Here is a 25,146-nt window from a genome sequence, read left to right on the forward strand (position 1 = left end):
CTAAATACACAACTACTCCAAATAAGACACAATACAAGTACTTGTGGATCTTTTGATGTTCTAGCTTTGGAAGGCGTTTATACGGTTACACCTCAAAGAAAATAGAGTTGAGGTGGGAGCAGATTGGAGCTCAGAGAGCTCGAGAAGGCCCAGTGAGAGACCATGGATATATATACATCATGTGCAATTCCGGATGTCAACGCCAAGATGCATGATACAAGATGCTGTAAACAATTGCTCAATGGTAAACGATATGTTTTTTGTTTTTTTTCATACACCAAGAAATGTACCCACATTTATAATTTATCTAATTATTATAATAAATAACATATCCGACCACATATTCTAAAAACTACTTTCAAAAAACCCCTCATTAGTACACTGCCTAAGAAAGGTAAAGAATTTTGAATCTTGTATCCTATACACAACTCTATGTGTTCAACTAATGTTACTTCGACTTAAAACAAATCGACTGTGCCAGCTTCGGTTTTTCCCTGTTTCAATAGTCGATAGCAACACAGTCAACAAGTCCTCTGCTTCTTCCTCCGATGGAAGCTCTACGTTGGTCTGTAGAAGCGGCTGAGCTGAAGGATTGTTCCATCGTTTTCGTGCCGGGCTGCTCTTCTTTTGCTGGTCCTGTCTCCAGTTCCATACACCATCTGAATTGCTTCCTATGACGCGGACAACTCCACCGCTGCAATCTGTATGTATTACACTCTCCAAACCGATTTCCCTTTCGATATTCCATACCAAATCAATTGGAACTCCGAGAAATCCCGGTTTTCTGAAACCTACTAAGCTTGGGCTGCTTAGAACCAATACCAGTCTCCCTGTGATTACAATGAACGCTCCTTCTTGCTTCAGGGCCTTGCACTTCACTAATTTCTCTCCTTTGAACTTCAGGGAATCTCCAACCTCCATAAGTACTGCTGTCCCCACCGCTTCTTCCCATGAGTAAGGCCTGAGAGGTTGTTCCCTGCTCAGAGGCCTGGGAAGGCGAAGCCTATGTCTTTGGGATCTTATGTTATGAATCCTGCTTCGGTTTCTGATACTTTGTGCGGTTTTTCCGGTTACCTCAAGAATACTAGCCGTTGGCCTGGCCACAAGTCCAGTAATCCCCATGGCCACGCCTGAACCATATAGAGGCTCCCAGTTAACAGATGCGTAAAATTACAAAGCCAGAAACAAATGACAGCGTGTACACTAACATCAAATGTCTTGAATATCTATAAATGACTTGAGTGATGGTTCCCGCCTAATTACCTGAGATGACGCCTGGAAGACCATGTTTCTCAGCTCCTCGTATTGGTGATTGAAGGAGACCAGTAAGTCCCTGTGATTAACATGGCGACGGACTACTTTTAAGCAATGATGGCAGAAATTTTCATCTCATCTATAACCAATTAAAGAAAATTTGCAAGAAACAATGCAGTGTTCACTTTTCAGCTGTTGTTTTTTTTTTTCAGCACAAGCAAACTTAATTCTTCTTGCAAGTTCAAACTTCAAAGACATGGCGAGAAATCTGACAGAAGTTACTTTCAAGACTAAGTGAACACCAAATTAGAATATGAATCATGCTTCCAATGAAAGTGCAAAAAATACCTCAAACACTTCGCCTATAACTCCTTTGCTACGCGACCCTTCACCCAATTGCTGCTTCTCCATCCTTGCAACATCATGGTCATTGAATGTAAATGCAACAATACCCTGCAACATAATGGAAATTCTGTGAATATTTGGCATCTGCACCATAGAGTTTTAAGCAAAGAGAGGCATCGTACCTTGTGTGCAGCTTTACTAAATTGAGTGGCAGCATCACTTAAAGCATAAACAGTGCTACTCAAGAGACTTGTGGTTCCGTGAGCCATTCCTTGAATAATTCCTGCGGGGCTCTGTTCAAGTAATGCAGTTTTACATATATGCATAAAGTAACGAAACCAGACACATTACAGGAAAAACATTAAGCAACAAGAAATTATTTTAATCATAACCTTTGAGATACTCCTGCCGGGAGCTGACAGGAAATCTTTAATTCCAAATGCAACATTCCTCGCAAATCCCATGGGATTTCCAATAACACCAGCAGAGCCGAACACCTGTGTGTTATAATCAAGGGAAACTGGTGTTAGATTGCAGAAATACGTCCAGCGGGTATATATAGGATTCTATTTGAGTAGGATGATGCTCTTGTGAATAGTATGACTGCTACGGGAAATGAAAACAATATTTTCTTAGTTCTTACCTTGTAAATCTCATGAAGAATTTGACGGGTATAGTGCCCAACAAGGATCTCCTGAAATGATTCCCAACTAGTAATCTGATGAGCAATTGTCAATTGCTTGAGATGTATTCGAGCACCCTCAACATCGGCAAGAGCCATAAGACCTCTCTGAGATCAAATCATAATGATTTAGTTAGTTATAATATATACAACATCCTTCAATTTAGGATTAATACGGCGCTCTAAGATGCAATAATGAATAAATTATATATGATAATCCTTACAACCGGGTCCAAGGAGAGAAGAAATTACAAAGTAAAAATGAGAAGTAAGATCAAAACTCTCTTCATTTCTGAAGAAAAGATGAACACGAAAAATAGTACGCGAGTATCAATAACCAAAGCAAAACCAGAAAACGGTTTGCTTTGGAGTCTCTAATCACCCCTAAATTCATAAAAGCTCCTAACTAAAGCATTGGTCAAAGTCATAATCTGTTCTCCTGTCAGGTAATCCCAGTGTTGAAAGAAAATATGGCAAAAATATGCTAAAATGGGTATTTGACCTAGAAAAGGAAGGAAGACTACTCAAAACCTTGCGTCACAAATCATTTATGCCTTGAATTTAAACTACTATAAAATTATGCAATATATCTAAGGATAGTTGCAAGGAAAGTGAAGGTACATACATGGATAAGGGACTCTCCTGAAGTAAGAATGCCATTCCTAAGCATCCAGGGAGCACTGCAGAAGCTGTCAATATTGTGACACAAAGGACCCATGTGAATCTACATGTAGATAGGTTACCAAAAGTATACTTATCCTGAAAAGAAAAGTTCTAGCTCACCTTAACGTAAACTGAATAGGGGCCAAGTCGAATGTTTCAACATAAATTTTTCTGTGTCTTCTAGCCAACAAGTGAATATGCTGCCAAGGAGCTCCTATTGGAACCACTATAGGTAGAGCTACAATGCTTCTCTGGATTTTGTTAAATACAGGGATGTTTCTTGCATGTGGAGTATCTTCCAAACTTATATCCTTCAAACCAGTGTCATAAATCAGAGGACGTAGTGTGGGATCTGAGAGCGGTAAGAGTCTAGCCTGAGAATTAGGAAGCACTGCTTTTACGAACTCCAACAAGGATAATAGTGTTTGTAGCTCGAGCTCAAGTACAAATTCACAAATCCTGCATTTGTTTAAAGAATACCGAGAGTTGGGAACAGAATGTATATAACTATAATATAATGCTGTGTAAAATACTAAGGAGAATGTTGACCATTCATTATACCTGATGTTTATGTATTCAAAAGAAACTAATGAAACATCTTTCTTCCGCCACTTTGATAGGCCAACGTAGACAGCATCACGGGTGTTACCCCTATCCTGCTGGAGAATTTCACTTAAAAGTATTGCTTTGTTATTCTTAATGGCCCAATCAGGAGGAATGCCTCTGTGGTCATGATTGAATGACAATATGACAGGATACGAAGAATTGTGAAGTGGGTTGTCTATCTGTAATGAAGAGATCTGAAAGGAAAGCTTCTGCTGATCTACACTCTGGCTTAAATCTAACACAACATTTGACGCACTAGCATAAACCAATTCCTGTGAGGAAGATTAAAGCGTTATAAAAATATTGTGATGTAATATAGACATACCTAATATTTTCAGATGGTTACCTGTGGATGAGAATTAACCAAAGATATACCAATGCTTGGCAGGACAAGCAAGAACTTTTCTGTGTAACGGATGATATTTTCAGTCTGAAGCTTTTGCTTTCCCTTCTCATAGAATCTGGAGTCAAACGTTTCCTTTATATCTTTCATGGTGTGAAAACCTGAATCTACAACACTGAAAACCTGGAAAGGGGAAAGAAAAAAATGAACAAGTCACATCCGCAACATAGAGAAAAGTAGTTGTGTACCAGAAAGTTAGCTAAGTTAAAGAAATTGGAATTGGAGAAATTATACCTTTGTAGCTCCTTCAGCACAGATTGATAGCAACAGTGTCCTTTCAGGTTTCTGAAGCAGGTCAATTAAAACAATTAAGAAGATAGGAATACCTGAGACTCACTGATACAGTGGCTACAGACAACTGATATAAGGATAAATCTCTTCCTCCAAGCGCACTTAGCATTTATTATGTTGAACTCATAAGAAAGTGTAAAAAGAAGGGAGAAGTGAATGAAATTGGTTGGTCTTATCAATGATATGCTTTATTTCATGTGATTAGCTCACAGCTGTTTTATTTTATTTTGTGAGTCATTAGTTCAGTATAGTGTAACTTTCAGTCTCACCACTCGTTCATTGCCTGATCCAATTTTACAAGGTCTAGCAACAGAAGATATTTACTTAGCCAGGACCCAGGACCCAGGACAATGACACTGACTTGAATTTTTTCATATGTACAAATTGAAAAAGCATCCATTCATATCATCCAGAGATGCATGCAACTAGATATTATAAAGATCAATCCACTCCACCTCATCATTCCCAGAAAGTCTATGCTGATCGAGTCCAGACTTAACTTGCAAAGGAAATTTTGGGGATACTCTACCTTAGGCTAAAAAAGATGACGATCTGACTCACTCAAATTCATGCGAATATCTTTCCCAATTTAGTCTAATGTGAAATTGGCTAGTATATCTTTTGTTCATAACTAATGCTCAAAAAAGCATGCTGGTGAAAAATTCCAAGATGATGCATAGTATATATGCGTCTAGCATGCAGGAACCACTCAACAAAAGCCATAATAACCAAAAATAAATACATAACAAAGTTGTTTGTGATATATACCTCAGAGGTGGAGCGCAAGTGCACTGCAATTGGTTGTTTTGTTATCTCAAATGCATAAGAGCCTATAACACGATCTCCAGGAACCTACATTCCTCAATAAGAAATAAAACCGTAAGAAAGGGAAAAGAAGAGAACAGCAGCAAAGAGAAACGCCAACAGAGATACAATGGGATGATTTGTTTTAAGCAGAAAAATCACCATACCTCAATGGTCAAACGATGTGGATAACAGGGTTCATCCCAAGCATATGGGCAGGATGTGTAAGGATGAACAATGGTATCAAAAGTTTCACATTTTTGTTGATAAACCCTCAGTCTCTATCATCCACAGAAAAAAAAATTAAAAAAATAAAAAAAAACCCATATTCAGTTCCTTGTAGGAGAGTAACTAAGGGTTTTAGAAAGCAAATTCCTCAAGGGATAACTCTGACATTTAGCCATGGTACCCCTTCCCTGAATATCTTTCTTTTTTTCCTTGGGTCCCAAAATTATATGCTACAGTAAAGACACAGCCAGCATAACTCACACAATGGATGCCAAAGAAAATTAAGTACAATTTACTCTGACAGATATTCGTATTACTCAATTTAATTTTCTGAATGCTTTGAAGTGTTCAGAATCTGCTACTAAATTGTAGAGTTGAACGACCTACAAACTGACTGGAAGTATAACTAAAAGTCTTTAGCTGGATTTACAGAACCATCAATTATAACATTACTGACCTCATTCGAGAAATTATCAATCCTGTAAGGCATATAGCCCATGTCGTCATCTGATAATAGAATAAAGTTTGTCCCGACATTTCCATGAACACTCCCTACAATCTTTTCATCTCCGCTTGACATATTGGCATTCTGAACTTCCACCCGCACCATGTTAAATGCTTTATTAACATAGTTCCAAATCTTCAGTTGAGTATCACCTAACTGATCTGGCAAGAAGCTGCCTGACCATTGCCATCCAGGCTCATTTAAACGGATTGAAACTAGCAACTCCCTGTTTATATGGAATAGTAAGTGGCATACTTTTATAAGTTTTTTAAATGCAACTTTCTCAATAAGTAAGATAAATATAGCGACAGCGTTGGTTTCCAAATAGAAAGTGAATTATTCAATAGGATCAATCACAGGAACAAGGGGAACCAGTTTTATCTTCAGACAACTTAACGGGGAAGGTGGACCAAAACAAAACAGATAACTGTGGGAAACCAACAAATTCAAGCGTAATCAGCTACTTAATACAAAAAATGGGTTGTATAGGATCATAAAAAGAAAACCACTTATTAATACAAAGAATGTGTTGTATATGACGTATATAGTAATGAACGAACCTCGTCGTATCTGTCCATTGTAGCTGAGAGTGCTGCCCAACAGCAAGATGGGAAACTAAATTAGTTCCCTTCTGCTTGTAACACAGGTTATGGCTGCATGAATTACAGATGATATATCTGCAACATAGGAATTTGTTAAGTGGATACATAGGGATAGTGGTTTAGGAGAATATAGAGCATTTAGTGAAACTATATATCACCTAGGTTGGAAAGTAATTGCTTGCGTTCTCCCTGCTAATGCACCACCAAGAATGGAACATGTAACAGATAATAAAGATGATTCACCAGGCGATGGTTGTGGGACAACTAAATTTGTTGAACCACTGGGTGGAACAAGAGGAAATGGAGCAGACCACAGAGGGTATAGGCTACTTGAATTATCTGACCCTGGCAGGTCCCTTTTGACTCGGATCATGGTGTCACTGGCCCTGGAAACAGGGCAAGGTGAATAAATGCATGCCTTTACTTTGCAAGATTCATTACCTTGGAAGCACACCTCTCTTAAACTTTTTGATGAAAGACTCCTCTTGCGAATAATTGCTGAGTCTTTTGGATGCGCTGCAAATGGGACTTGCCAAGTTGATTGAGTAGCATGCTTATCAAAAAATCTCTCAGTACCGGAAGCAGTAATGCTGCACTCCGATGAGGAAGGACTGGAAGGGGTATCCGCCATTGGAACTTTATCTAGCAAATCTTTCTCCGAGGTCAAAATGCCAAGACCAACTTTTCGAGTTTGAACAAAATGCTGCTCAATCAGGTTGTAGCAGGATGGAATTGTGCTGTAAGTCCCTTTAGGTTCATTGGTGCAGTCCGAAACAATCAGAGGAGTTCCAGTGCAGTTATACAATAGAAATGGGACAAAGATGAATACTTCCCGAGCCCCACAAGTTACATCCATCGTTTTCTCACACGATACATGAACGGAACCTATAAGATAATCAATATTAAAATTGTTTTTTTTAATGAATAGCAAATTTTAAACATAAAAAAATAAACCTTACCACCACCGAGGTGTGAATCAAAGGAAATAGTTTCTATCTGAGAGAATTTCCCTCCACTGAACTTGGCCACTGTGCTAAAACTTTCTGAGCGTGGGAACTTTAACGATGATGATCTATAGCCATCTAGTTTGAACTCAAGGACCAGATCATGTGAAGGATCAATATGCTGGAATGGCGTCTCCCCCTAAAACAATACATTTTTATGCCATATAAATAACACCATATTATAACATGATTCAACTCTATCTTCCAGAAGGAAATTGTATGGAAATATCTCTCAAACCTCATAAAGGGATGCAGTCTGAGTGATGCCACCACTTTCGATTGAAAGTGATATTGGTTCTGGAAGACAATTGCTCACAACAAATGGAGTACTTAAAGTCACTTGATGAATGAACCGCTCTCTTGATTGGTCAAGATCGTGCAACTGCTGACCAAAATTTCCATCTGGCGAATCATTAAGATAAAATGATGCCGGCAAGCTAGTGCTCTGAACAGATATGCAACAACGAAATGGTTCATGGCTAGGGTGACATGGATAACAAGCAAAAGATCGGCGAAATCCTATCCTGCTATCTTGAGAAAGAACTTTGGAGATGCTATGAGCTTCACTCCATAAATAAGAATCTCCGAGGGGACGCCACCGTAGCCGGCCAGACTTAGCCAAGTGTAGAGGCAGTGGAAATTCTTGACCAGGAAAAATAGGATCTAGGATCTGAAATAGAACGCAATAAGAATAAAAAAAAGATGGTGTTAAGAGCCACCAGGTAAGGAAACTAGAAAAGAAAAGAAAAATCTTAGTTTCCTTAAGTAGCACAGAAACAGTGTCTGGTACGGATAGAACGAACTGGCATATTAGAATTCAATAACCTTTGGGGAGATGCCAAACGGAATATCAAAGCGAAGTTCCAGTGGCATGGATGTGGAGTTCAAAATTATAACCTGAAAAGGAAAAGGTATATGCAGACTCAACAGTTATAAGAATTAACACATTAACACATATATATATATATATATATAGTAATGACATGATACATACAGTTGAGTATACTCGTATTAACTTGCTCTGCTGCTGCAATGAAACCTCGTACACAACAGGAACAACAAAGCTGCTTCCAGAACCAGATTTACTTCCTTTCTCAACATTATCACTGGAGTTTGATGTTTTGGAAAAATCAACCTCAAAACAGGAAAGGCCAATTCGATCCATTGAATGAGGAGGAGAAGCAAAAGATGTTCCATCAAGTTGAATCTTCATATAATGTTGTGTGGCATCACCAGATTCGCTGCTGAAACAACTAAACTGACTTCGGCGTCTATCAGGAATAAGTAGTGTGTCATTATTATCAACATAGATGGGAACAGAGGAACCAGGTTGCACAAAGTCCTGAGCCACTGGAGCTGACATATTTAGTACATTTGAATCATGTCCTTGGAAAACTAGGTACCCCAAAGGAAGAGAAGTTAAATTTTGAAGTACATATGGGGAATATCGTTCTGTCTTGGTACTTTTGGTGCAGTTAACTGACAATCCCTTATCGTCAGGAATCGCATCTGTTTCCATCAATTCCAAAGTGTTCGACATCTCAATTATCCTGAGAATACACTTCAACAGGGAAAGGACAAAATGAACATATGTGGAACTGAGGGTTTACAGATAATGAGTTTACAAAGCATTTTCGGATGATGATTGATAAGGAGTGAGCCAAACCAAGCCCACAAAGACCCTTGGGTAGAACTCAAAACAAAAGCTAGTTTTAGGGTTTTGTTGCCCTGAGGATTTTTAAAATTTTGATCTAGTTCCCTCCCATCCAATGTGGACTATTTGAATACCCAGAGATTTATCAATAATACAACTAGACAGAAAGTTGGAAGCTACTCATCCTATCTAAAAACTAGCAAGAAATTTGATTATAGGATTTAGCACCAAAACCACATCCATAAGCTGAGTAAAACTAACCAGTCCCTGCCAATATTAATAATAACTGAATAATTATATCTCAGCGTACCTCAAAAAGAGATTCTGTTAAGTTCACATTGAGCTGATTTGATGATGCAACAATTACTTCAGTGAGACCAGCATTGTTCAGCAAAGAATTTGCCTCAAATTTTCGGGATAATTTGAGATCAAAATTCCAGGGCTCAATAAAAGGCTCCCACAAGACCTTCAACATATATCCACGGGTGGTTATAAGCATACTACCAAAACAAAGAAAAAATGACAGCAGGATTATGTTTCTGCCTCGTACCTTGTGCATATTATTATAATTCACTTCAAGATCGCATGATACCAAACTCTCCATATTCTTTTCGGTCAGATTAGCTTGCAGGAGAAAGTTTCTCATAAGAACTTCAAGAAGCAGACCGCTACATCCCCACTGCATGAGATTAAAGAGACAAGAGAAGTCATCGGCAAAGTAGCTCAAAATTTTCAAGCTGACCTGTGGCATATACAGTGCAAAAGCTAATGATAGGTAACGAGCTCACAGACAATTATGAACCAAAACATGTTCTAGACAACAGAACGCAGACCAATATTTAAACCACCCAAAACTCACTCATCAAACTAAGCTTGTCAGTGAAGAAAAATTAAACTCGCCATCTCAAGCACTAACTACAAAGAAGTGCCATTAGATTTATAGGTAGACATGAACTGTTCACGGCACAACAGAAGTGGCAGCACAATAACAGTAATACACACATACACAGCAAAAATAAATACTTGTGAGGTCACTTCTGTGTGAAATAACATTGACAGAGATTATATCAGTATATAAAGCACAAGCATACCTTTCCATCTGAAATAAGAAGAGACACATCTCTTATCTGGACTTTTATATTCATGTTTCCTTGCGAATTTCGTGAAGATGGTGTCCCAGGTGAATCAAACGTAATTCCATGCCAGAAAGATAATACTTGATGAGATGCATGCATCTCCACATTTTCAGACAGTATCCCTACATCTATGTTCATGATCTTGTTTTGATCCATCTGAATATTTGTTTCTACAAGTAGCTGTGACGCCCCAAACAGAGAGCAAGACCGTACAGTATTAACCCCAGATATTGCAAGAATCCCACTGAGCTTTTCAACCTTATTGCTGAGTTTGATGTCTCTCCCACGAATAGAGAGTTCGCCGCTCCTACTACATGCTGTAAGCGTAACATATTTACAGTATCTCCCTTTAAAATAATTTGGGTGCTCTTCCTCAGATATCTCATGAATATCAGTTGCCATGAACCCTGGAAATTCTGTGTCGCTTGTGCAAAGAGGAAAATGGATTGTGACACCAATAATCTCTGATCTTGCGGTAAATGCCATAACATCACTAGAGTTCTCTGAAACCTCATTTTGAAGAACATTCAAAGCCCGATCAGTATTGTCACAAATATTCCTTACCACTTCAATAGGTTCATCAATATCCAAGTCTGAACCTTTTGACAAGATAGGGTCTTGACTACTGTCTTCCAGTTTCTGGGAATAAGATTTCAGAAGTTCAGTAACTTCAATCCAATCAAAAGAGTGTAACCAGATGTCCAGGGATGGAAGAGAAAAACAGAGACTATATTCATTTTCAGCTTGTTCCGTAAATCTAACTTTCAGTGCAGAAGGATCCCCATATGCATTGATGCATCTAGCTAACATGACTGAGCTCAGCAATGAATAAAGCCCAATTTCGAAAAATTGAACATCCAAGCTCATGGGGAAATTATTTTTAACTTCTCCAGAGCAAATAAATTTCATATCAGCTTGGAGCACTGGTTCGGATAGCAGTGTTCCAGGATCTATCCTTAATCGATGCAGTTTTGTCGTCAAAAGATTGACAAAAAATCTGAATTGTATTAAGCTTGTGGAAGGTTCAAGGGGTGCAACTAAAAGATCTTGCTTTAGACGCATCTTCGTATGAAGGAACTGAGGAACATCAGACACGAAAAGTTTTGATTCCTCAGCAACTAAAGAAAGCTGATCAACCACAACAAGAAATGCCTTGAACCCATCCAAAGCATCTGAATCTGCAAAGAAAATAGAAAAAAAATAACACATATAAGCATCACTTGAAATAAATAATCACTATACAAAAAGATGAGCGCTGAGGAGCAAAAGTTAACATGAAGGGTAACACCACCTACCATCCACAACAATTTCACAAACTTCAACTCTTGACATAACACATGCCAAATCACTTGACGGATTAAGATCACAAGGTAATCTAATCCAAGCATCAGCAATAATACTAGCAGCTAGCGTGATACTTCTGCACACGGCTTCCTTCTTGAATGTTGATATGCCATTTTCAGAAAGCAGCAATGATAGTGATAAGCCCCGCCCAAATATGTTTAAACAGTCGGCTCGCCCTTCTACTTGATTAAGCGGAATAACACATTCCTGTGGTATGTGCTGCACCACATTGCTCAAAGAACACTCTAGAATAAAGCTAATATATAACTGCCCAATTTCAGCTTTCAGTTGCTGGTGGTCATCATTCTCCACAGGAAGAATCAAACAGGAGTCCAGTATCTCAATTTTATAGGTAATGGCCAACTCAGAATGAACCTTGGTTAACTCAGTAGCTTGTGGCAACGACTGCAGGCCAGACTTTGAAGTCCAGTCAGGAAGAGAGAAGTAACCAATTATAATGGCCAGATATTCCGGAAGTAAAATGCAGCATGTGTGTTGAATACCTATGCTCACTTCAAGTTCAGAAATAGAAGGCTCCAAATCCCTCTTCCTTACGCGTAGGTTCAAGACTGGTGAGACATCTGTTAATGAATGTTTCCAAAGGAACCCGCCAGAATAGTTGGTGAACAAAGATGACTCCAGCATCAAGTCTTCAGCAGAGGCAACCAAATCGAAATGATCATCTGAAATGGTAAGCAAGTATCTGGATACCGGTAGTATAATAGTTCCAAAAACACTTGAAGTATCATGAAAATGCACATTGGCGTCGAAGACATGCAAATCAACTGTAAAGTGATTGGTCTGACCAAGACCCCTGGAGGACGTAAGCTCATCCAGAGGACAATCATGTTTAGGTTGAAAAGTACAGCTGTTACATTCGCATTTCAAACCTATTTCAGCCCCATCATTTCTATTCCTTACAATAAATAACTTCCTCCAGTCAGAAGTCGAATAACAAAGAGAACTTTCTAGACTACCAAGAGAACCCGAATTCTTAATGGTTACAAATGGATATGTGTCCAGAGGAATGCAGCCACAAGATCTACTTTCAATGAAGTTTGAGAACCCAAACCTTTGAAAATCAAACTGAGGGCCTTCTGTTGGAGCACTGGTATCTGTAGCAAGGCTAGGTGGATTTGTAGCAAGGCTAGGTGGATTTGTATCAGCAGACGAGATCTTATAGGAGGCTATCTTATCCAAAAAATTTGTCAGCAAACCAAATATGTATGGGTAGCAATGGAGTTCAGCGCCCCTCCAATAGATTGTATACTTCTTAAAAACAAAATTTTTACTTTGAGAAACCTTGCAATTTAAGCTGACAGCAGCCTCAGGAGTTGTTCCGTTGTCAATAATGTTGGTTTGATCGCTACTATGAGCATCCATCCCATGTCTATGGGAAGCGTACGGTTTGAGTAGATTACCTGATGAACATAAAATATGACTGTCAGCTGCATCTTTAGAGGAGCAAGCTGTCATTTCCAATTTTTTCGCACAGACTGACCACTCTTCAAATTTGGTACGTGAATACCTGAAAAATGACGGTTGTACAAGGGAACTTGTCAGGAACCCCCCGTGCTACAATATTTAACAATTAAGAACCAAGAGAAAAAAAATAATTGGATGGGCGTGGTTTTGAAAATGGCATTAGGAGATGAGTGATAGGCAGTGATGGTAAAACCAAATATGTATTATAAGAAGCATGTGAACATATCAACTGCTTGGTAAAACAAGCAGACATCAACGTGGTAGATCGAAATATACAACAACAAAAACGCTGCATTCATGCTTGTTTAATAGTTGAAGGTTAACTTTCCACTGATACTGTAAAAGAAAACACAAAATGAGCTCTTTTTACCGTAGCAACAATTACTTACCAGAGATCCAGCTGCTGTATAGAAAGAACAAGCACTGTGCTATTTTCTCCTTCATTTTCAAGATTGACGTGTAACCTGAAAAGTGCCAAGTTGGTTTTTGTGGAGAAGCGAAAGATGGGAGCAGGGGGAGGTGGGGCTTTTCGAGCTCCATGATCCTGAATATCAAGATATTCAATCACAGACATGACTCCTTTAAATATCGACGGAGAGAAATGGACATTGAACATAGGCAGAGTAGCTTCAACCTGAAAAGATATGGAATGGCAAACAATCAATTGCAATATGTGGTCAATGCCTATACAAAAGTACAAGCATTGGTACCACTGAACAAGGGAGTTATTCATTCATTCAGCTACACAGCTATTTCGGAACCTGAGATTAAATTCTAATACCTCCAACTGCTTCAAAGTTGACTCCTCCGGAATTATACAAGACGCAAACTTGATAAGTAAAGATGATATCTCCACAAGAGGAAGTTCTTGGAAAGGATGAATCTTCATGAGCTTCATCTGCACGAGATGCACATGTAAGAACATATATGATCGCTTAAACAACTTCAATCCAAAACAAAAAAACATATAAACATATCTTACCTCACTGTCGGAGATATTGATATCAATACGGTCATAGAGATCGTTGACTTGGAAAGCATCTAAGGCTGCAATGGAACTTTGTAAAGCATCCATCACATCAGACTGCAATTTTGGACTTGGGCTAAGAGAATCTGTGCTACTAGATGTGATAGAAAGAGATTCCAACACCAAAACCTGTACAAGGGAATGCATAGGAAGATAAAATAAATACCGCGAGAGATACAAATAACAGAATAAGAAAACACAGACAACCAAATATTTATATAAGCAAAATACCAGATTATAGCTTTCTGATTCACCCAATAGTCCAGGGAAACTTAAAGTAAGATCTTTTATGTCCAGGTCCCACTTAACTTTATTTCGGCTAGATAAAAGGTATCTACGAATCAAACCAAGACACACATAAGCATCACAATTAATTAGGATATAAATCTATGCCGAACATTATGATAGAGGAAACACTTACTCAGCTTTCGCCGCCAATCGCGTTTCACTTTCAAGGCCATTGAGTGACGATAAAACCTGAGCCACAAAAGCGAATTGGTACATGTTTTCCCGTGTGAGGTGAAAGAAAAAAAAATCTTGAACCTTCTTTCAGGAAATATCTCTTGAAACCATTTATATGGAAAATGCCACAAAATCAAATATGTGATCATTGTACAGGCAAATAAACAATGATTGCAGTGCTTTAGAGGAATCTAGTTCCCAGCAATGGATAGCAGAATCTGATAGACAAGTATGAGACACCAACAAGTATACGCAAAAAAAATTGAACATTTTCAGATTCAGGTATTCTACTCGAGAGCTACCAGAATATAATAAAGTTAGCAGTGTAGTGAAATAAGAGCTCACCCTTTCGTGTTGGAGTTTGAAGTATCTTGAACCCGAGAAAAAATTGCTGACAGCTAGAAAGAAGTCTACATCATAAGCAGCTTTAAGTGGTTGAAGGGTGACCTACAGAAACAAGATGCAAAAATCTATAACAAAGTCAATCCTAATAGTCAGCTACGAACAAAAGACCAAGACTCCTGAGAGGAGCAAACGTTGAGTTTGTCCAAAAAATGCTGATGCAAGGTGCAGTCAGTTCACCTTTAATGACAATGCAACATCATGATCCTTAAACAACTCCAACCGTGCTCCACATGAAGGTTTTTCTAGTGTATCACTCTGAGAAGAGACCTGCATGAAATAATTAAATTATTTTTTTCCTGAAACAAATGGAGGCGCACACAAATTGATTTTTATAAAAGAGACTATGGAGCATAAGCTACACCTAGATGGTTCATATCAACTTATTAAACAAGAGTAGTCTGATAATGTTCATGATTTCAGATATATTAACAATATAGCAAAGGTGTAACAGCATATTGGGACACAAACCCCTTTCATGGTTAGAATTTCTTTCCCATTGTGAGGATAGACCAGCCTTCCAGAAATAACAGATACAATCATGGCTGTAGAATCTTTCCAAGACTTGCATTCAACAATTGCCCCCAAGATGACCAACTCTGTAATAACTTGAGAAGAACTCCTGTGGAATAATTAAGGTAATAAGGAATGAAAAGACAAACTAGTTTACTGAAATTTTTTTACAAGTGAAGTAACTGAAATTTTTTACAACTGCAACATATAAGTGAAGTAACTGAATTTTTTTTACTTACCCACTTATATGTTGCAACGTAGCAGAAATTTTGCGTACGTCAAGTCGAACGGAGCATGTACAGATCTTACCAGTTGCACTTGTATTTTTAGAAGACAAAGAAAGAGGGTGAAACTTTGTTGCCTTGTGTATATCCTGCAGTTAATGAACAGTTATTAGAATGTTTTGACGAATTTTGACCTTGCACTGCCATTAAATGGTACTTATAACTACCTTGACAACTTCATCAGAAACAACACCAGAAAACTGACTAGAATCCTCTGTGCCTCCGGCACCAAGCATTCCCCGTGACAACCAGTTCAACCATCCACGCGACTTATTTGAAATAGAATCATCACTCTGTTCCTTTTCAGAGGCACTCTGTTCCTTTTCGGAGCCAGTGGCAGCAGTTGCTCCCATGTTTACTATCAATTCTGAACAAGCTTCCTGTATAATAAGATCGAAGGTAAAAGGACAGATAAAAAAATTACCATTGCTAGGACATCAACTTATGATAGATATCTAAAAAGCACTTGGTATCTCAGCCAAAATTAAAAATGCTACATCAGCAACCTAATATACCATACCTGCATCTCACCTTCCGCTGCGGACCTATAACTTAAGATATCATCAATATCAGACTTCTTCTCCACTTCTTCCAAACCCAAAAGGGTAGACTCATCGATTGACTGTATCCAGAGGCATAAAGCACAGCCATATTAGTAGAGGAGCAACTTGACAAGAAAAAATTCTGGTTTGAAAATGCTACAGAAGAAACAGGCATATTACAGCAACTCATCTTCAAGTTACGAAGGTTATGCGTTAGTTGGAAAAATATGTCCAGCGTAAAGCATCTTAGCAACATATGATGCAGATTAAGGCAAGGCAACGAGAAGTTTAGGGAAAAGAACAAATGTATTTCTTTCAATCAGCAATTTCAGAACAACTACATTGTTAGGATGATAAGCTCGTATAGAGTATTTCATTGATGTTAGAAGAAAATAAAATGTTTCTTCAATTTCTTTTCTTTGAAATGTATGATGAGGCTTAGACCAAATATTCTGCAAATTTTTACCTCTAATTCAAACAAGTTTAAAAGTTGCCTACATTGCTACAGCTACCTATGCAATAACCAGAATAACCATTCGTAAGGAGGCACGTGTCAAGATATAAGATTTTCAAAAAATGTCAGACATTATTAAAATATGCTTCTAAATCACCTTTTCTTTACCACTACGCGTTCTTAGAACACAACCAGATGATGAATCACCATATAATATGCTCCCTGATGGACTTATATGATGTGAAATGTGCTGCTAAAAATCACTTTACCACTACCCTTTTATATACATGTTACGGTAATTAGAGGACAAAACACATCGAAATGAAAAAACCACCTCCCTAATAATGTAAAATCACCTAACAGATAATGAGGCTTTCTATGTCACATTGAATCCAACAGGCTGTGTTAGGCAATTTCATGAAGTTAAACAAATAGGAGGACAAAGCAACATAATGAACAAACCCTGACACTTCTAATCAGATAAGGAGGAAAACAAAATCCTTGCCTGCTCTCTGCGAAGAAAATCTAGCTTTATCTTGTAAAAGTTAATATACCTCCTGCGCATTCTCCTGTATTTTTCCCAAAACAAAAAAAAAAAGTAAGCAGACTGGTTGAATATATTCCGGAATTTTTGTCTACTTATGCCATGAAACAGCAAGTTATTTGCGTGGAAATAAAGTAAGCAGAAATTTTAAGAGAACGAATAGTGTAATAGCTATGTGATTCAGTATCATCTAAATAAATTAAAGAAATGATGTGGAAAACGTAAACTTACATTCGTTGTTCAAGAAATCTCCATGAAGTTTTCCACAGTTTCTTCCGTACATCAGATAAAACTGATTTTTGGGCGTAGTGCCACCAAAGTTTCTGCCATCCTGGTGGTTTTCTAAACAAGGAAGTGGAGCAAGGACGATACCGCCCATACCTAAACCATTTCATATATTCTTAAAATCATTAGTTCTTCGAAACGTTCTGTAGTGAAAAACTAATGGAGCTAAATCTCAGGAGAGAAAAAAAAGTTTGAATGGAGGAAAAATTATTGCTACCCTAATGAAAGAAAGGCTTACCTCTCCCGCAATTGGCTAGTTTGCAAGTAATCTAACAGAATAAGAATCTGCTTCAACTGAAATTCATTCAGAGTCATGACCTGAAACGCCCAAGTGGAAGTTAGACTGAGTCATGAAATAGTAAATAAATATTAGCTCTGAATTCAGTTTAGCATTTCTGACAACTAACCACATCAGTCAACTCACAGCTGATAGAATACTGAGGTAGATCGTCATAAAGCTCTCCAGATCGATTGACCTATGCAAAGAAGTGTATCAGGAAAAATGGAGAATGCCAATTTACATACAGCACAAAAAAATGCACCCAAACAATAGCTGATGTATACAACAACGATGTGCTTTCTGTATATATAGTGTATCAATGATCAGCTAGCTGTAAAAATCTTTTACCAAATACAACGTCTATATGGAGCTGATGGTGACAAATAAACGAATTCGCAAAAATGCAATGCAAAATTATTTCTTGTAACATTGACTGATAAAAATGTCACCAAAATTCCATCGGCCATGTGGGTAAATCGAGAAAGAGACTTGGTATATGAGATATACCATACCAATTTGAACATCTCATTTTTAACACTACCCTAAAGCTAAAGCAAGTATGCAGTGCCTTGAAGCAGCAACAAAGATTAGATGATAACGAAAGATGTTAAAAGACAGCAAAACAATGACACTGTTTTAGATTCATTACCAATAGCGTTGAGCGAACACGGACTGGCTTCAGTAAATAACCAAATCTATTACTTTGCAATCTCGACTGGCACCAGTTGTCAAAAACTCTTTTCTCATCAACACTTGGAAAGTCCATGTTTCCCTCATACATGTCGCAATATATTTCCAAACCTTCAATCTCCACAAGTTTATTCACTTGCCCCCCTCTCACCCTACCAACAGATGGCCTGGTATTCAACACAGACATCATGTCAAGATATTTCAGGATGCACATATATCCACCACAGGTCTTGTCTTAGCAACAATAGTTTAGCTTATGAAAGAAATAGGTATTAAGGAAATTTTGCAGTAAGAAGAGACGAAGTTGGGAGAAAGTTAGAGTGGGTATACTCTTTGCTGTCTCACAATGTAATTTAAAACACATGACCTTACCATAGAGTGAAGCATAGCTACAAGGAATCAAATACGAAAGTAGAATACACGTTTCAAGTGACATAGAAGAAACAAGGCAACTGGAAAGAATTTAAAGTGGGTATGCTTTCTGCTGTCTAATAATGTAATTCAAAACACATATCCTTAACATAGAATAAAGCGAAGCTAAGAATCAAACACAACGTAGAACAGATTTTTAAAATGCCAGAAAAGGTGCATAAAGAGATTACCCAACTGAGTTTTGATTCGTAACTGTCAAGCTTGAAAACCGCAATCCTAATACAACTTGAACCTGCGACAGCAGTTTAGTATTAAAACATATGAAAGTGGGAAAGTAGACAACACCAAATGATCATTCATATTATACTCTTTAACGAATCGCCAGAAAGACAGATAGTAATTTAGCATCACCATGCTCAAATACTTGAATTAATCTAAATAAGTACATATCCTTCATGATAAATGCTATGCTCTCACGAATAAACAAATAATATAGTAAGATTAACGATGTATATAAGTTCTCACAATTGCAATGGGAGAATAATAAAATACAAGCCTATATTCTAGAAAATTAATTAAACAAAACAAGCAGGAAACTTACTGATTCCGGTTGTGCATCGGAGTATAAGATGTGAAAGTTCCTGATGGACACTTGAATGCTATCAAGAATCTAAGCCATTAAAGACGGAAAGTTAACATAGTAGAAGAAAACAAGGACAATATTGATAACTCATCCACAACCACAACCAACATCCTCAAAACTTAAAATACAGCATCAGAACAAACATAATATGAAGAAAAAAATGTAAGATACTAAAACTAAAGGTAAGAAAAGGAGGCCTGCGGAACATAATTTCACCTTGGCAGCATATGTACGACATATAAGGATTCCCTGCTGGACTGTCTGGAAAAGAAAAAAATTAAGGATTGAACAAATGTTTGTATAGGAACAATCTTAAAGATAAACTATGTAGGACATGAAGTATATTCGCTCACCGAAGACGCGCCTGGACAACTTTGCCAGTTCTGCAGCAGCAAGCTTAGCTTTCTTACCAGCAAACTCTCTTTTCTCAACAACATCTGAGCTCCACTGCAATACATATATAGATATATATATATATATGGGTTTAGAGGCAAAAAGTTGTTCTGTATATAAAGAAAAGGGCAGCTAGAATAAGGAAATCACCTCCTGATCATTACGTTGTGATGCACATACAAAGACATCTTCAAGCATAATAATGATAGGTTCCCAACCAAGCTTCTTCCATGGAATTTTTAATGCTCAATTTCCCAACACGACCTAAATTAAACAATAAAATATATTTGATCCGAAGAAAACGAAATTGTAACTTCAATCAACTAACTAACTATATAATCACCTTGCTTGAGAGCAATTGGAAGCTGCAAATACTCAAACGCCTCAAGAATCAGTTCCACGTTCTCCAATAGAACTTCCTCTGCAGTTAAAAACCACGAAAATTGTAACCAATACAGTGAGATTGTGGTTGTTCGTTGATACGGAAACTTAGAAAAACGATGGAAAGAGTGAAGAAGAATACCATTCCATAGTGTGATCTTGAGCTGGTCTTTCTGAATGTCTTTGATGTAGCGACCTAAGTAACCTAACAAAAGCTTTTGCACAAGTCCTCAAACATCTTTCAAATCGCTATTTCATTATCGAATGATTCGAAAAGCGATAACGGATTTTATTGTTCTCCGCCGGGAGAAGAAGAAGAAGAGAAAAGAGACGGTGGTCGGAGAAGAGTAAAGGAGTCGATGAAATCGTAGGGTTTTTCGTCGAAAGAGAGAGAGAGAGAGAATGAGAGACTTGTCTTCTCCAAGTCCCCAAACAAACGAGTTTTTTTTTTTTTCGGTTTCGTGCTTTTCGTACCGAACCGGGACCAGACCAAATGTTTATACATTTCGATTACGCTAACCGGCTAATATCTGATTTGGTTTATTTTCAACTTTTTTGTCAAGTTAATTTGGCTCTAATTGAAGAGATATGAAGTGTTTTTGTGTTTATCATGTAGAAATTATGAAGCACAAAATGTTTCGTTAGAGAAAGTTAACGTCTTACAATTTTTGATCCAATATAGTACTTCAAATGAAGCACAAATAGTAGAAAAGAGAAAGATAAGACGTTATTTAAGGTTGGTGGCGAAGAAAGAATCAGTATGCATCACTTGACATAAAGCTTTTACGTTGTTCAATGACTATGCTCATCCAAATATATTAATATATATTCAGTTGCTACCCGAGACTTCTTCACACACCTCTTCTCTAAGCACCCTCACAGCTTCTGTGACTCCATCCTGAAATTTTTATTTTTTGGATACCCTAAAACTATCAGTTGCCAAAATTACTCAAAACACAAAAGAAGACTACGCGAAAGGGTTCTTAAAATTTTGAGCCATGAATCAGTAGGAGAAAATAATTTTATCGTAACTATATTACCTCAAGAGATAATATTTCCGCGATTTCCATGGCACGAGCCCTAGTTTTTGCAGACAATGCATCGTATATGGCTTTTGCTACCACTTGTGCAGCTTCCTTGATGTTCTCATCATTTGTTTCCTCCAGAAGCAGGTGGTTTCTTTTTAATGGTTGAGGAGCAACCCCAAGCCAAGACATTTTTTCTGCCCAATAGAACTGATCTAGCATAAATGGGCATATGATCTGTAGAAACACATATACAGACAATTATGTGGTCACTTTTTGACATTACAACTTCAGACTAATTCAAAGAGACACCAATACTAATCTGTCAACTTATGCGATACAAGGTAAAGCTTAAGAACGTTAACCATTTTTTGTAACCAAGTAGGCACAAGACTTTGGTTTATGGCCAAGTACTAGTTAACGAGTACAGCAGCGTAACCATAGAGAAGTGATTGAACGATCATCACATGTTCTTCTGACCAACACAGAATTCATCAACTGTAAATCTAAGTTTCCAACTGATCCTTGTAGATAAGTAATTAGTTTACCATTTATCTCAAATATCTAAATTCATATTCAAACACGTTCAAAGTTTATGTAAGATTGTGAAGCAAAAACAAACCTGCGGGAGACCAGCATGTAATGCCGCGGCAACAGAACCACTGCTTTCCACAGTCCACATTATTCATATAAAAAGACACACAAAAAAATCAGTTCACGTCTATTTATGTGTCCATATTCACCAGGAAAGGGCATCTAGCTGACATTTTCACCTGCCACCATGATGAATAGCAGCAGCGCATCTTCGAAACAGCCAATTGTATGGCACCATACTAATTCAGGAAGACAAAGAAATAAGTAGGTTAAAGGGCCACAGGGTAATATAGGTTTTGCTATGTCCAGTTAAATATTGGGAAATTTTGTGCTCACCCAGAGAAGCAGAAAAGCTTGCCGTCGAAAATAGAGATTCCCGCATGTAGAGACTGTTTCTCACTTGTATCTGATCCATTAGCAATGGTCCAAATTGCTGCATCTAAAGGTCCATAACCCGCTGTGAAAATGATAAATCTGTAACCTGTTATCTGGATAACAGATTGAAGAACTCGAAGAAAGGCTAGGGGATCCCTCACAAAACCCATGCTGCAAAAGCAAAGACAACAATTACTGCCGTACACTAATTTAGCATGGGTTAAATATCTTAACAGAATGAGTCTCAGTGTTAATCTGACACAAAAGTATTGAAAACATAAATATCTTGAACTCAGATATGATCAGAGGGGTCAAATTTAATTTAGACCTTCCAACAGAACTCAGCCCTACAAAGATGGGTAGTGCTGGCTCAAAAGACGATATAAAAGTATACAACTCAGTGTGGTTTGAGCATGTATGGGAATCGCCTGTACCCAGGAGCCCTGCAGAAGGATTGTCTCCACATTTATCGCATGAAAACTGCCATTCATTGGGCAGAAACCAAAAACCACAGACTCGAACGCTCAACGGCCAGTAATCTGTCATAGGATAAAATGATTGCAGTGAATCCAAAGGAAAAAGCTTTGCCAGATCAAGGACGATTGCTCTGAGATTTTCTAATGTGTTCTCAGCGCAGAAATACAACTACATGTTAAAGCAGAGTCTTCTTTAACTACGGTCAGAAGTCACTCAACTCAATTCTTTCAAGGATCTGTTACATTCAATTAGTTTCTAGTTTCTACCCGTTTTGTAGATGGAAAATAGTCGTCCTCTTAAATCTGGGTCAATTTTTTTAACCTTTTTCTTCTCTGATATAAAGTTACCATCCTGGCCTTTCTCAAGAATTCATAAATGGCAAGAGTATAGCTGCAGGACGTACCAACAAGAAATAAGACTGAAACTACTACCCAATAAATTTCTTATAAAGAAGATGCTAGCAATACGCAGGAAAATTTTAGTTAACAGCAACAAACATCCTACATACCAGGCCATTCGACGATTTCTTTGCTGAAACCATACCTGTCACAAGGAAAATAAGTAACAAGTCACAGGCAGGCTTAAGCAATCGCATCTGGTTTTAATTTAATATCAGTATAATATTACAACTAAATTACTAATAGTGTTGAAGTTCTAAAAATTTAATTAGAGATCAGCCAATATTGGATCTATAAAATGAGAAAAGTACATGAAATATGCCAATTAAGCAGAAAATACTTAGTATATGAAGATAAAACCGTGATGGCAAGATAGATTGCACAGTGATCAGATGTTACCACCAAGAGAATTCACAACTCACAAGACCAAGGGAGATGGAGGCCGGCTATGCCAAATTGGAAGGTCTGTTACTGGATCCTGCACCGATGAGTAAATCGAGTGACAGTTCACGATATTATTTTACAAATTCAATGTATACATCTAGGTATCTATGTCTAAAAAATACCTACTGCAAAAGGATAACAACTTAGGTTGAGTTCCTCGTATCGCCATGATCCCCATTCTTCAGTAAAAAGAGGCCACATCCAATGAGTTACATCACTCCAGCTAACCTAGAAAAGCATGTAAATTAGAAAAGTTCAGGAGAAAATAACACCATCAACATGTTTTGTACCACAATCATATGAATTACCTTGCCAATGGGGGCTTCTTTCAAGTACTTATACAAATCTGGGAGTTCCTTTCTAAACTGTCTTTCAAAGCCTGATGGTGGACTGTACAAAAGAAGAATTGCAAGTGAGATCATCTTCCATTTCCAGGATGTCACACTCATACTTATATGCTATATATTTTTACCTATACGGAACAACATAAGGAGCAGCCACCACACAACGGATCTGAAAAAGTTCTGCTAGGCTCCATCCTTCCTAAATGTACAATCAGAAGAACCACAGTTAGTCATTCTTATCACATGATTGTAACCATCATTCAGAATTTTAGTTTTCGTTGCTGAAAGTCAAGCTACATGTTTCAAAATCTATTTTCATTGATACAGATAAAAAGCAGATCACAATCAATCCCAGTACAAAGGAGAGTATGAAGCATATGTACCAATGCAAAGAAATTTATGACAACGAAATCACCCTCCATACAAGGACCCTTCCCAAAAATGCTTCCGAATGCAGAGAGACACTCTTGTCTATGATCCCTTTTTATCCTTTCTTTCTCCTCCAAAAAGGTTCTCCTCACCGAGTCTGTTTGAAACCAGAATTAATGAATGGTCAAAGCCAAGTAAGACGAAAACCAGAATTAAAGAAGAAATTAACATCATGAGTATTTGACCTGTGTCGTTTTGACTACCCTGAGCTTCACTAGACAGAGCAGGAGGAGAAGTGATAGGAAAGAATGAAACTTTCGCTTTGATAAGGTGGGAGCTTAAGTTCTGCAACAAGTCCAACCTCTTTAAACTTTGATTCGAGAACGTAGTTTTTGCAATTCGAGAACTTTATGAGAAAAATAAAAAAAACTCAACCTCATGAGCCAAATGTGACATCAAAACGACAGAGTAATGTTGCTGATTACGAGCGAAAGCTGCGGCAATGGCCTGCAAAAAAAAAAAGAAACACCTTTTTGGTTTCGTTTCCCAAGAGAACCACAAAATCCGAATCGAGAGAGAGATTACAGCGAGAGGGTAGACATCGCCTTTGGTACCGAAAGCTATGAAGAGAGCGATGGCTTTCCTACTCTCCGCTTCCTCCTCCATGGTACTCATGCTTCGATGAACTGTTCACCGCAGCAGCCTAAATACCCTTCACCAGCGAATTGCGTTTGAAACCTTCAAATCGCGTTTTAGAGACATTCAGATGAAACTTTTTAAGTTTTGACTACTTTGATCTGCAAAAAGTTTCGTTTTTTTTTTTTTTTTTGTGAATGTGTATA

At 37.8% G+C, this 25,146-nt stretch overlaps 2 protein-coding genes and 1 pseudogene across 11 annotated transcripts; all 3 read right to left on the reverse strand.

Annotated features, from left to right (window-relative positions):
- Positions 1-242: 242 nt before the first annotated feature.
- LOC147919065 (uncharacterized) lies at positions 243-19,533 on the reverse strand. Of its 4 annotated transcripts, XM_087505688.1 has the most exons (42): positions 19,463-19,533; positions 19,097-19,153; positions 18,449-18,656; positions 17,927-17,995; positions 17,758-17,837; positions 17,466-17,615; positions 17,196-17,259; positions 16,215-16,316; positions 15,862-16,074; positions 15,650-15,783; positions 15,369-15,519; positions 15,078-15,167; positions 14,841-14,942; positions 14,455-14,510; positions 14,265-14,367; positions 13,989-14,162; positions 13,788-13,904; positions 13,396-13,640; positions 11,473-13,049; positions 10,133-11,355; positions 9,592-9,720; positions 9,352-9,507; positions 8,382-8,948; positions 8,213-8,284; positions 7,626-8,057; positions 7,343-7,526; positions 6,542-7,268; positions 6,342-6,458; positions 5,734-6,007; positions 5,216-5,329; positions 5,013-5,096; positions 4,188-4,238; positions 3,897-4,076; positions 3,506-3,822; positions 3,065-3,403; positions 2,907-2,970; positions 2,243-2,389; positions 1,992-2,096; positions 1,782-1,892; positions 1,603-1,707; positions 1,264-1,333; positions 243-1,130 (listed from the first exon to the last, which is right to left on the reverse strand). In XM_087505688.1, exons 3-42 carry the CDS (start codon positions 18,578-18,580, stop codon positions 439-441), a joined length of 9,819 nt encoding a protein of 3,272 aa, XP_087361814.1. In that variant the 5' UTR covers positions 18,581-18,656; positions 19,097-19,153; positions 19,463-19,533; the 3' UTR covers positions 243-438. The 4 variants fall into 4 exon arrangements, with proteins under 4 accessions (XP_087361814.1, XP_087361813.1, XP_087361815.1 ...); XM_087505687.1 differs by lacking the exons at positions 19,097-19,153; positions 19,463-19,533 and having other exon boundaries at positions 18,449-18,679; XM_087505689.1 differs by lacking the exons at positions 17,196-17,259; positions 17,466-17,615; positions 17,758-17,837; ... (2 more) ...; positions 19,097-19,153; positions 19,463-19,533 and having other exon boundaries at positions 16,226-16,316.
- Positions 19,534-19,539: 6 nt separating this feature from the next.
- On the reverse strand, positions 19,540-20,783 carry LOC147919066 (intermembrane lipid transfer protein VPS13-like; annotated as a pseudogene). The gene is made up of 7 exons (XR_015592260.1): positions 20,753-20,783; positions 20,421-20,507; positions 20,241-20,318; positions 20,048-20,161; positions 19,858-19,951; positions 19,721-19,765; positions 19,540-19,622 (listed from the first exon to the last, which is right to left on the reverse strand). The product of XR_015592260.1 is annotated as an intermembrane lipid transfer protein VPS13-like (transcript).
- Positions 20,784-20,900: 117 nt separating this feature from the next.
- Positions 20,901-25,112, reverse strand: LOC147919067 (uncharacterized). 6 transcript variants are annotated; one of them, XR_015593072.1, is made up of 15 exons: positions 24,919-25,112; positions 24,740-24,811; positions 24,550-24,649; positions 24,319-24,461; positions 24,064-24,134; positions 23,900-23,981; positions 23,718-23,819; positions 23,570-23,625; positions 23,258-23,292; positions 22,601-22,811; positions 22,234-22,443; positions 22,069-22,136; positions 21,926-21,965; positions 21,319-21,540; positions 20,901-21,176 (listed from the first exon to the last, which is right to left on the reverse strand). XR_015593072.1 is itself a non-coding variant. In XM_087505340.1 (15 exons), exons 2-15 carry the CDS (start codon positions 24,758-24,760, stop codon positions 21,108-21,110), a joined length of 1,422 nt encoding a protein of 473 aa, XP_087361466.1. In that variant the 5' UTR covers positions 24,761-24,811; positions 24,919-25,112; the 3' UTR covers positions 20,901-21,107. The 6 variants fall into 6 exon arrangements, 3 of the variants coding, with proteins under 3 accessions (XP_087361466.1, XP_087361464.1, XP_087361465.1); XR_015593070.1 differs by having other exon boundaries at positions 24,890-25,112; XR_015593071.1 differs by having other exon boundaries at positions 20,901-21,201; positions 24,890-25,112.
- Positions 25,113-25,146: the final 34 nt, after the last annotated feature.

This window comes from Camelina sativa, chromosome 20, assembly GCF_030686135.1.
Source record: "Camelina sativa cultivar CO46 ecotype springtype chromosome 20, ASM3068613v1".
Lineage (NCBI taxonomy): Eukaryota > Viridiplantae > Streptophyta > Magnoliopsida > Brassicales > Brassicaceae > Camelina > Camelina sativa.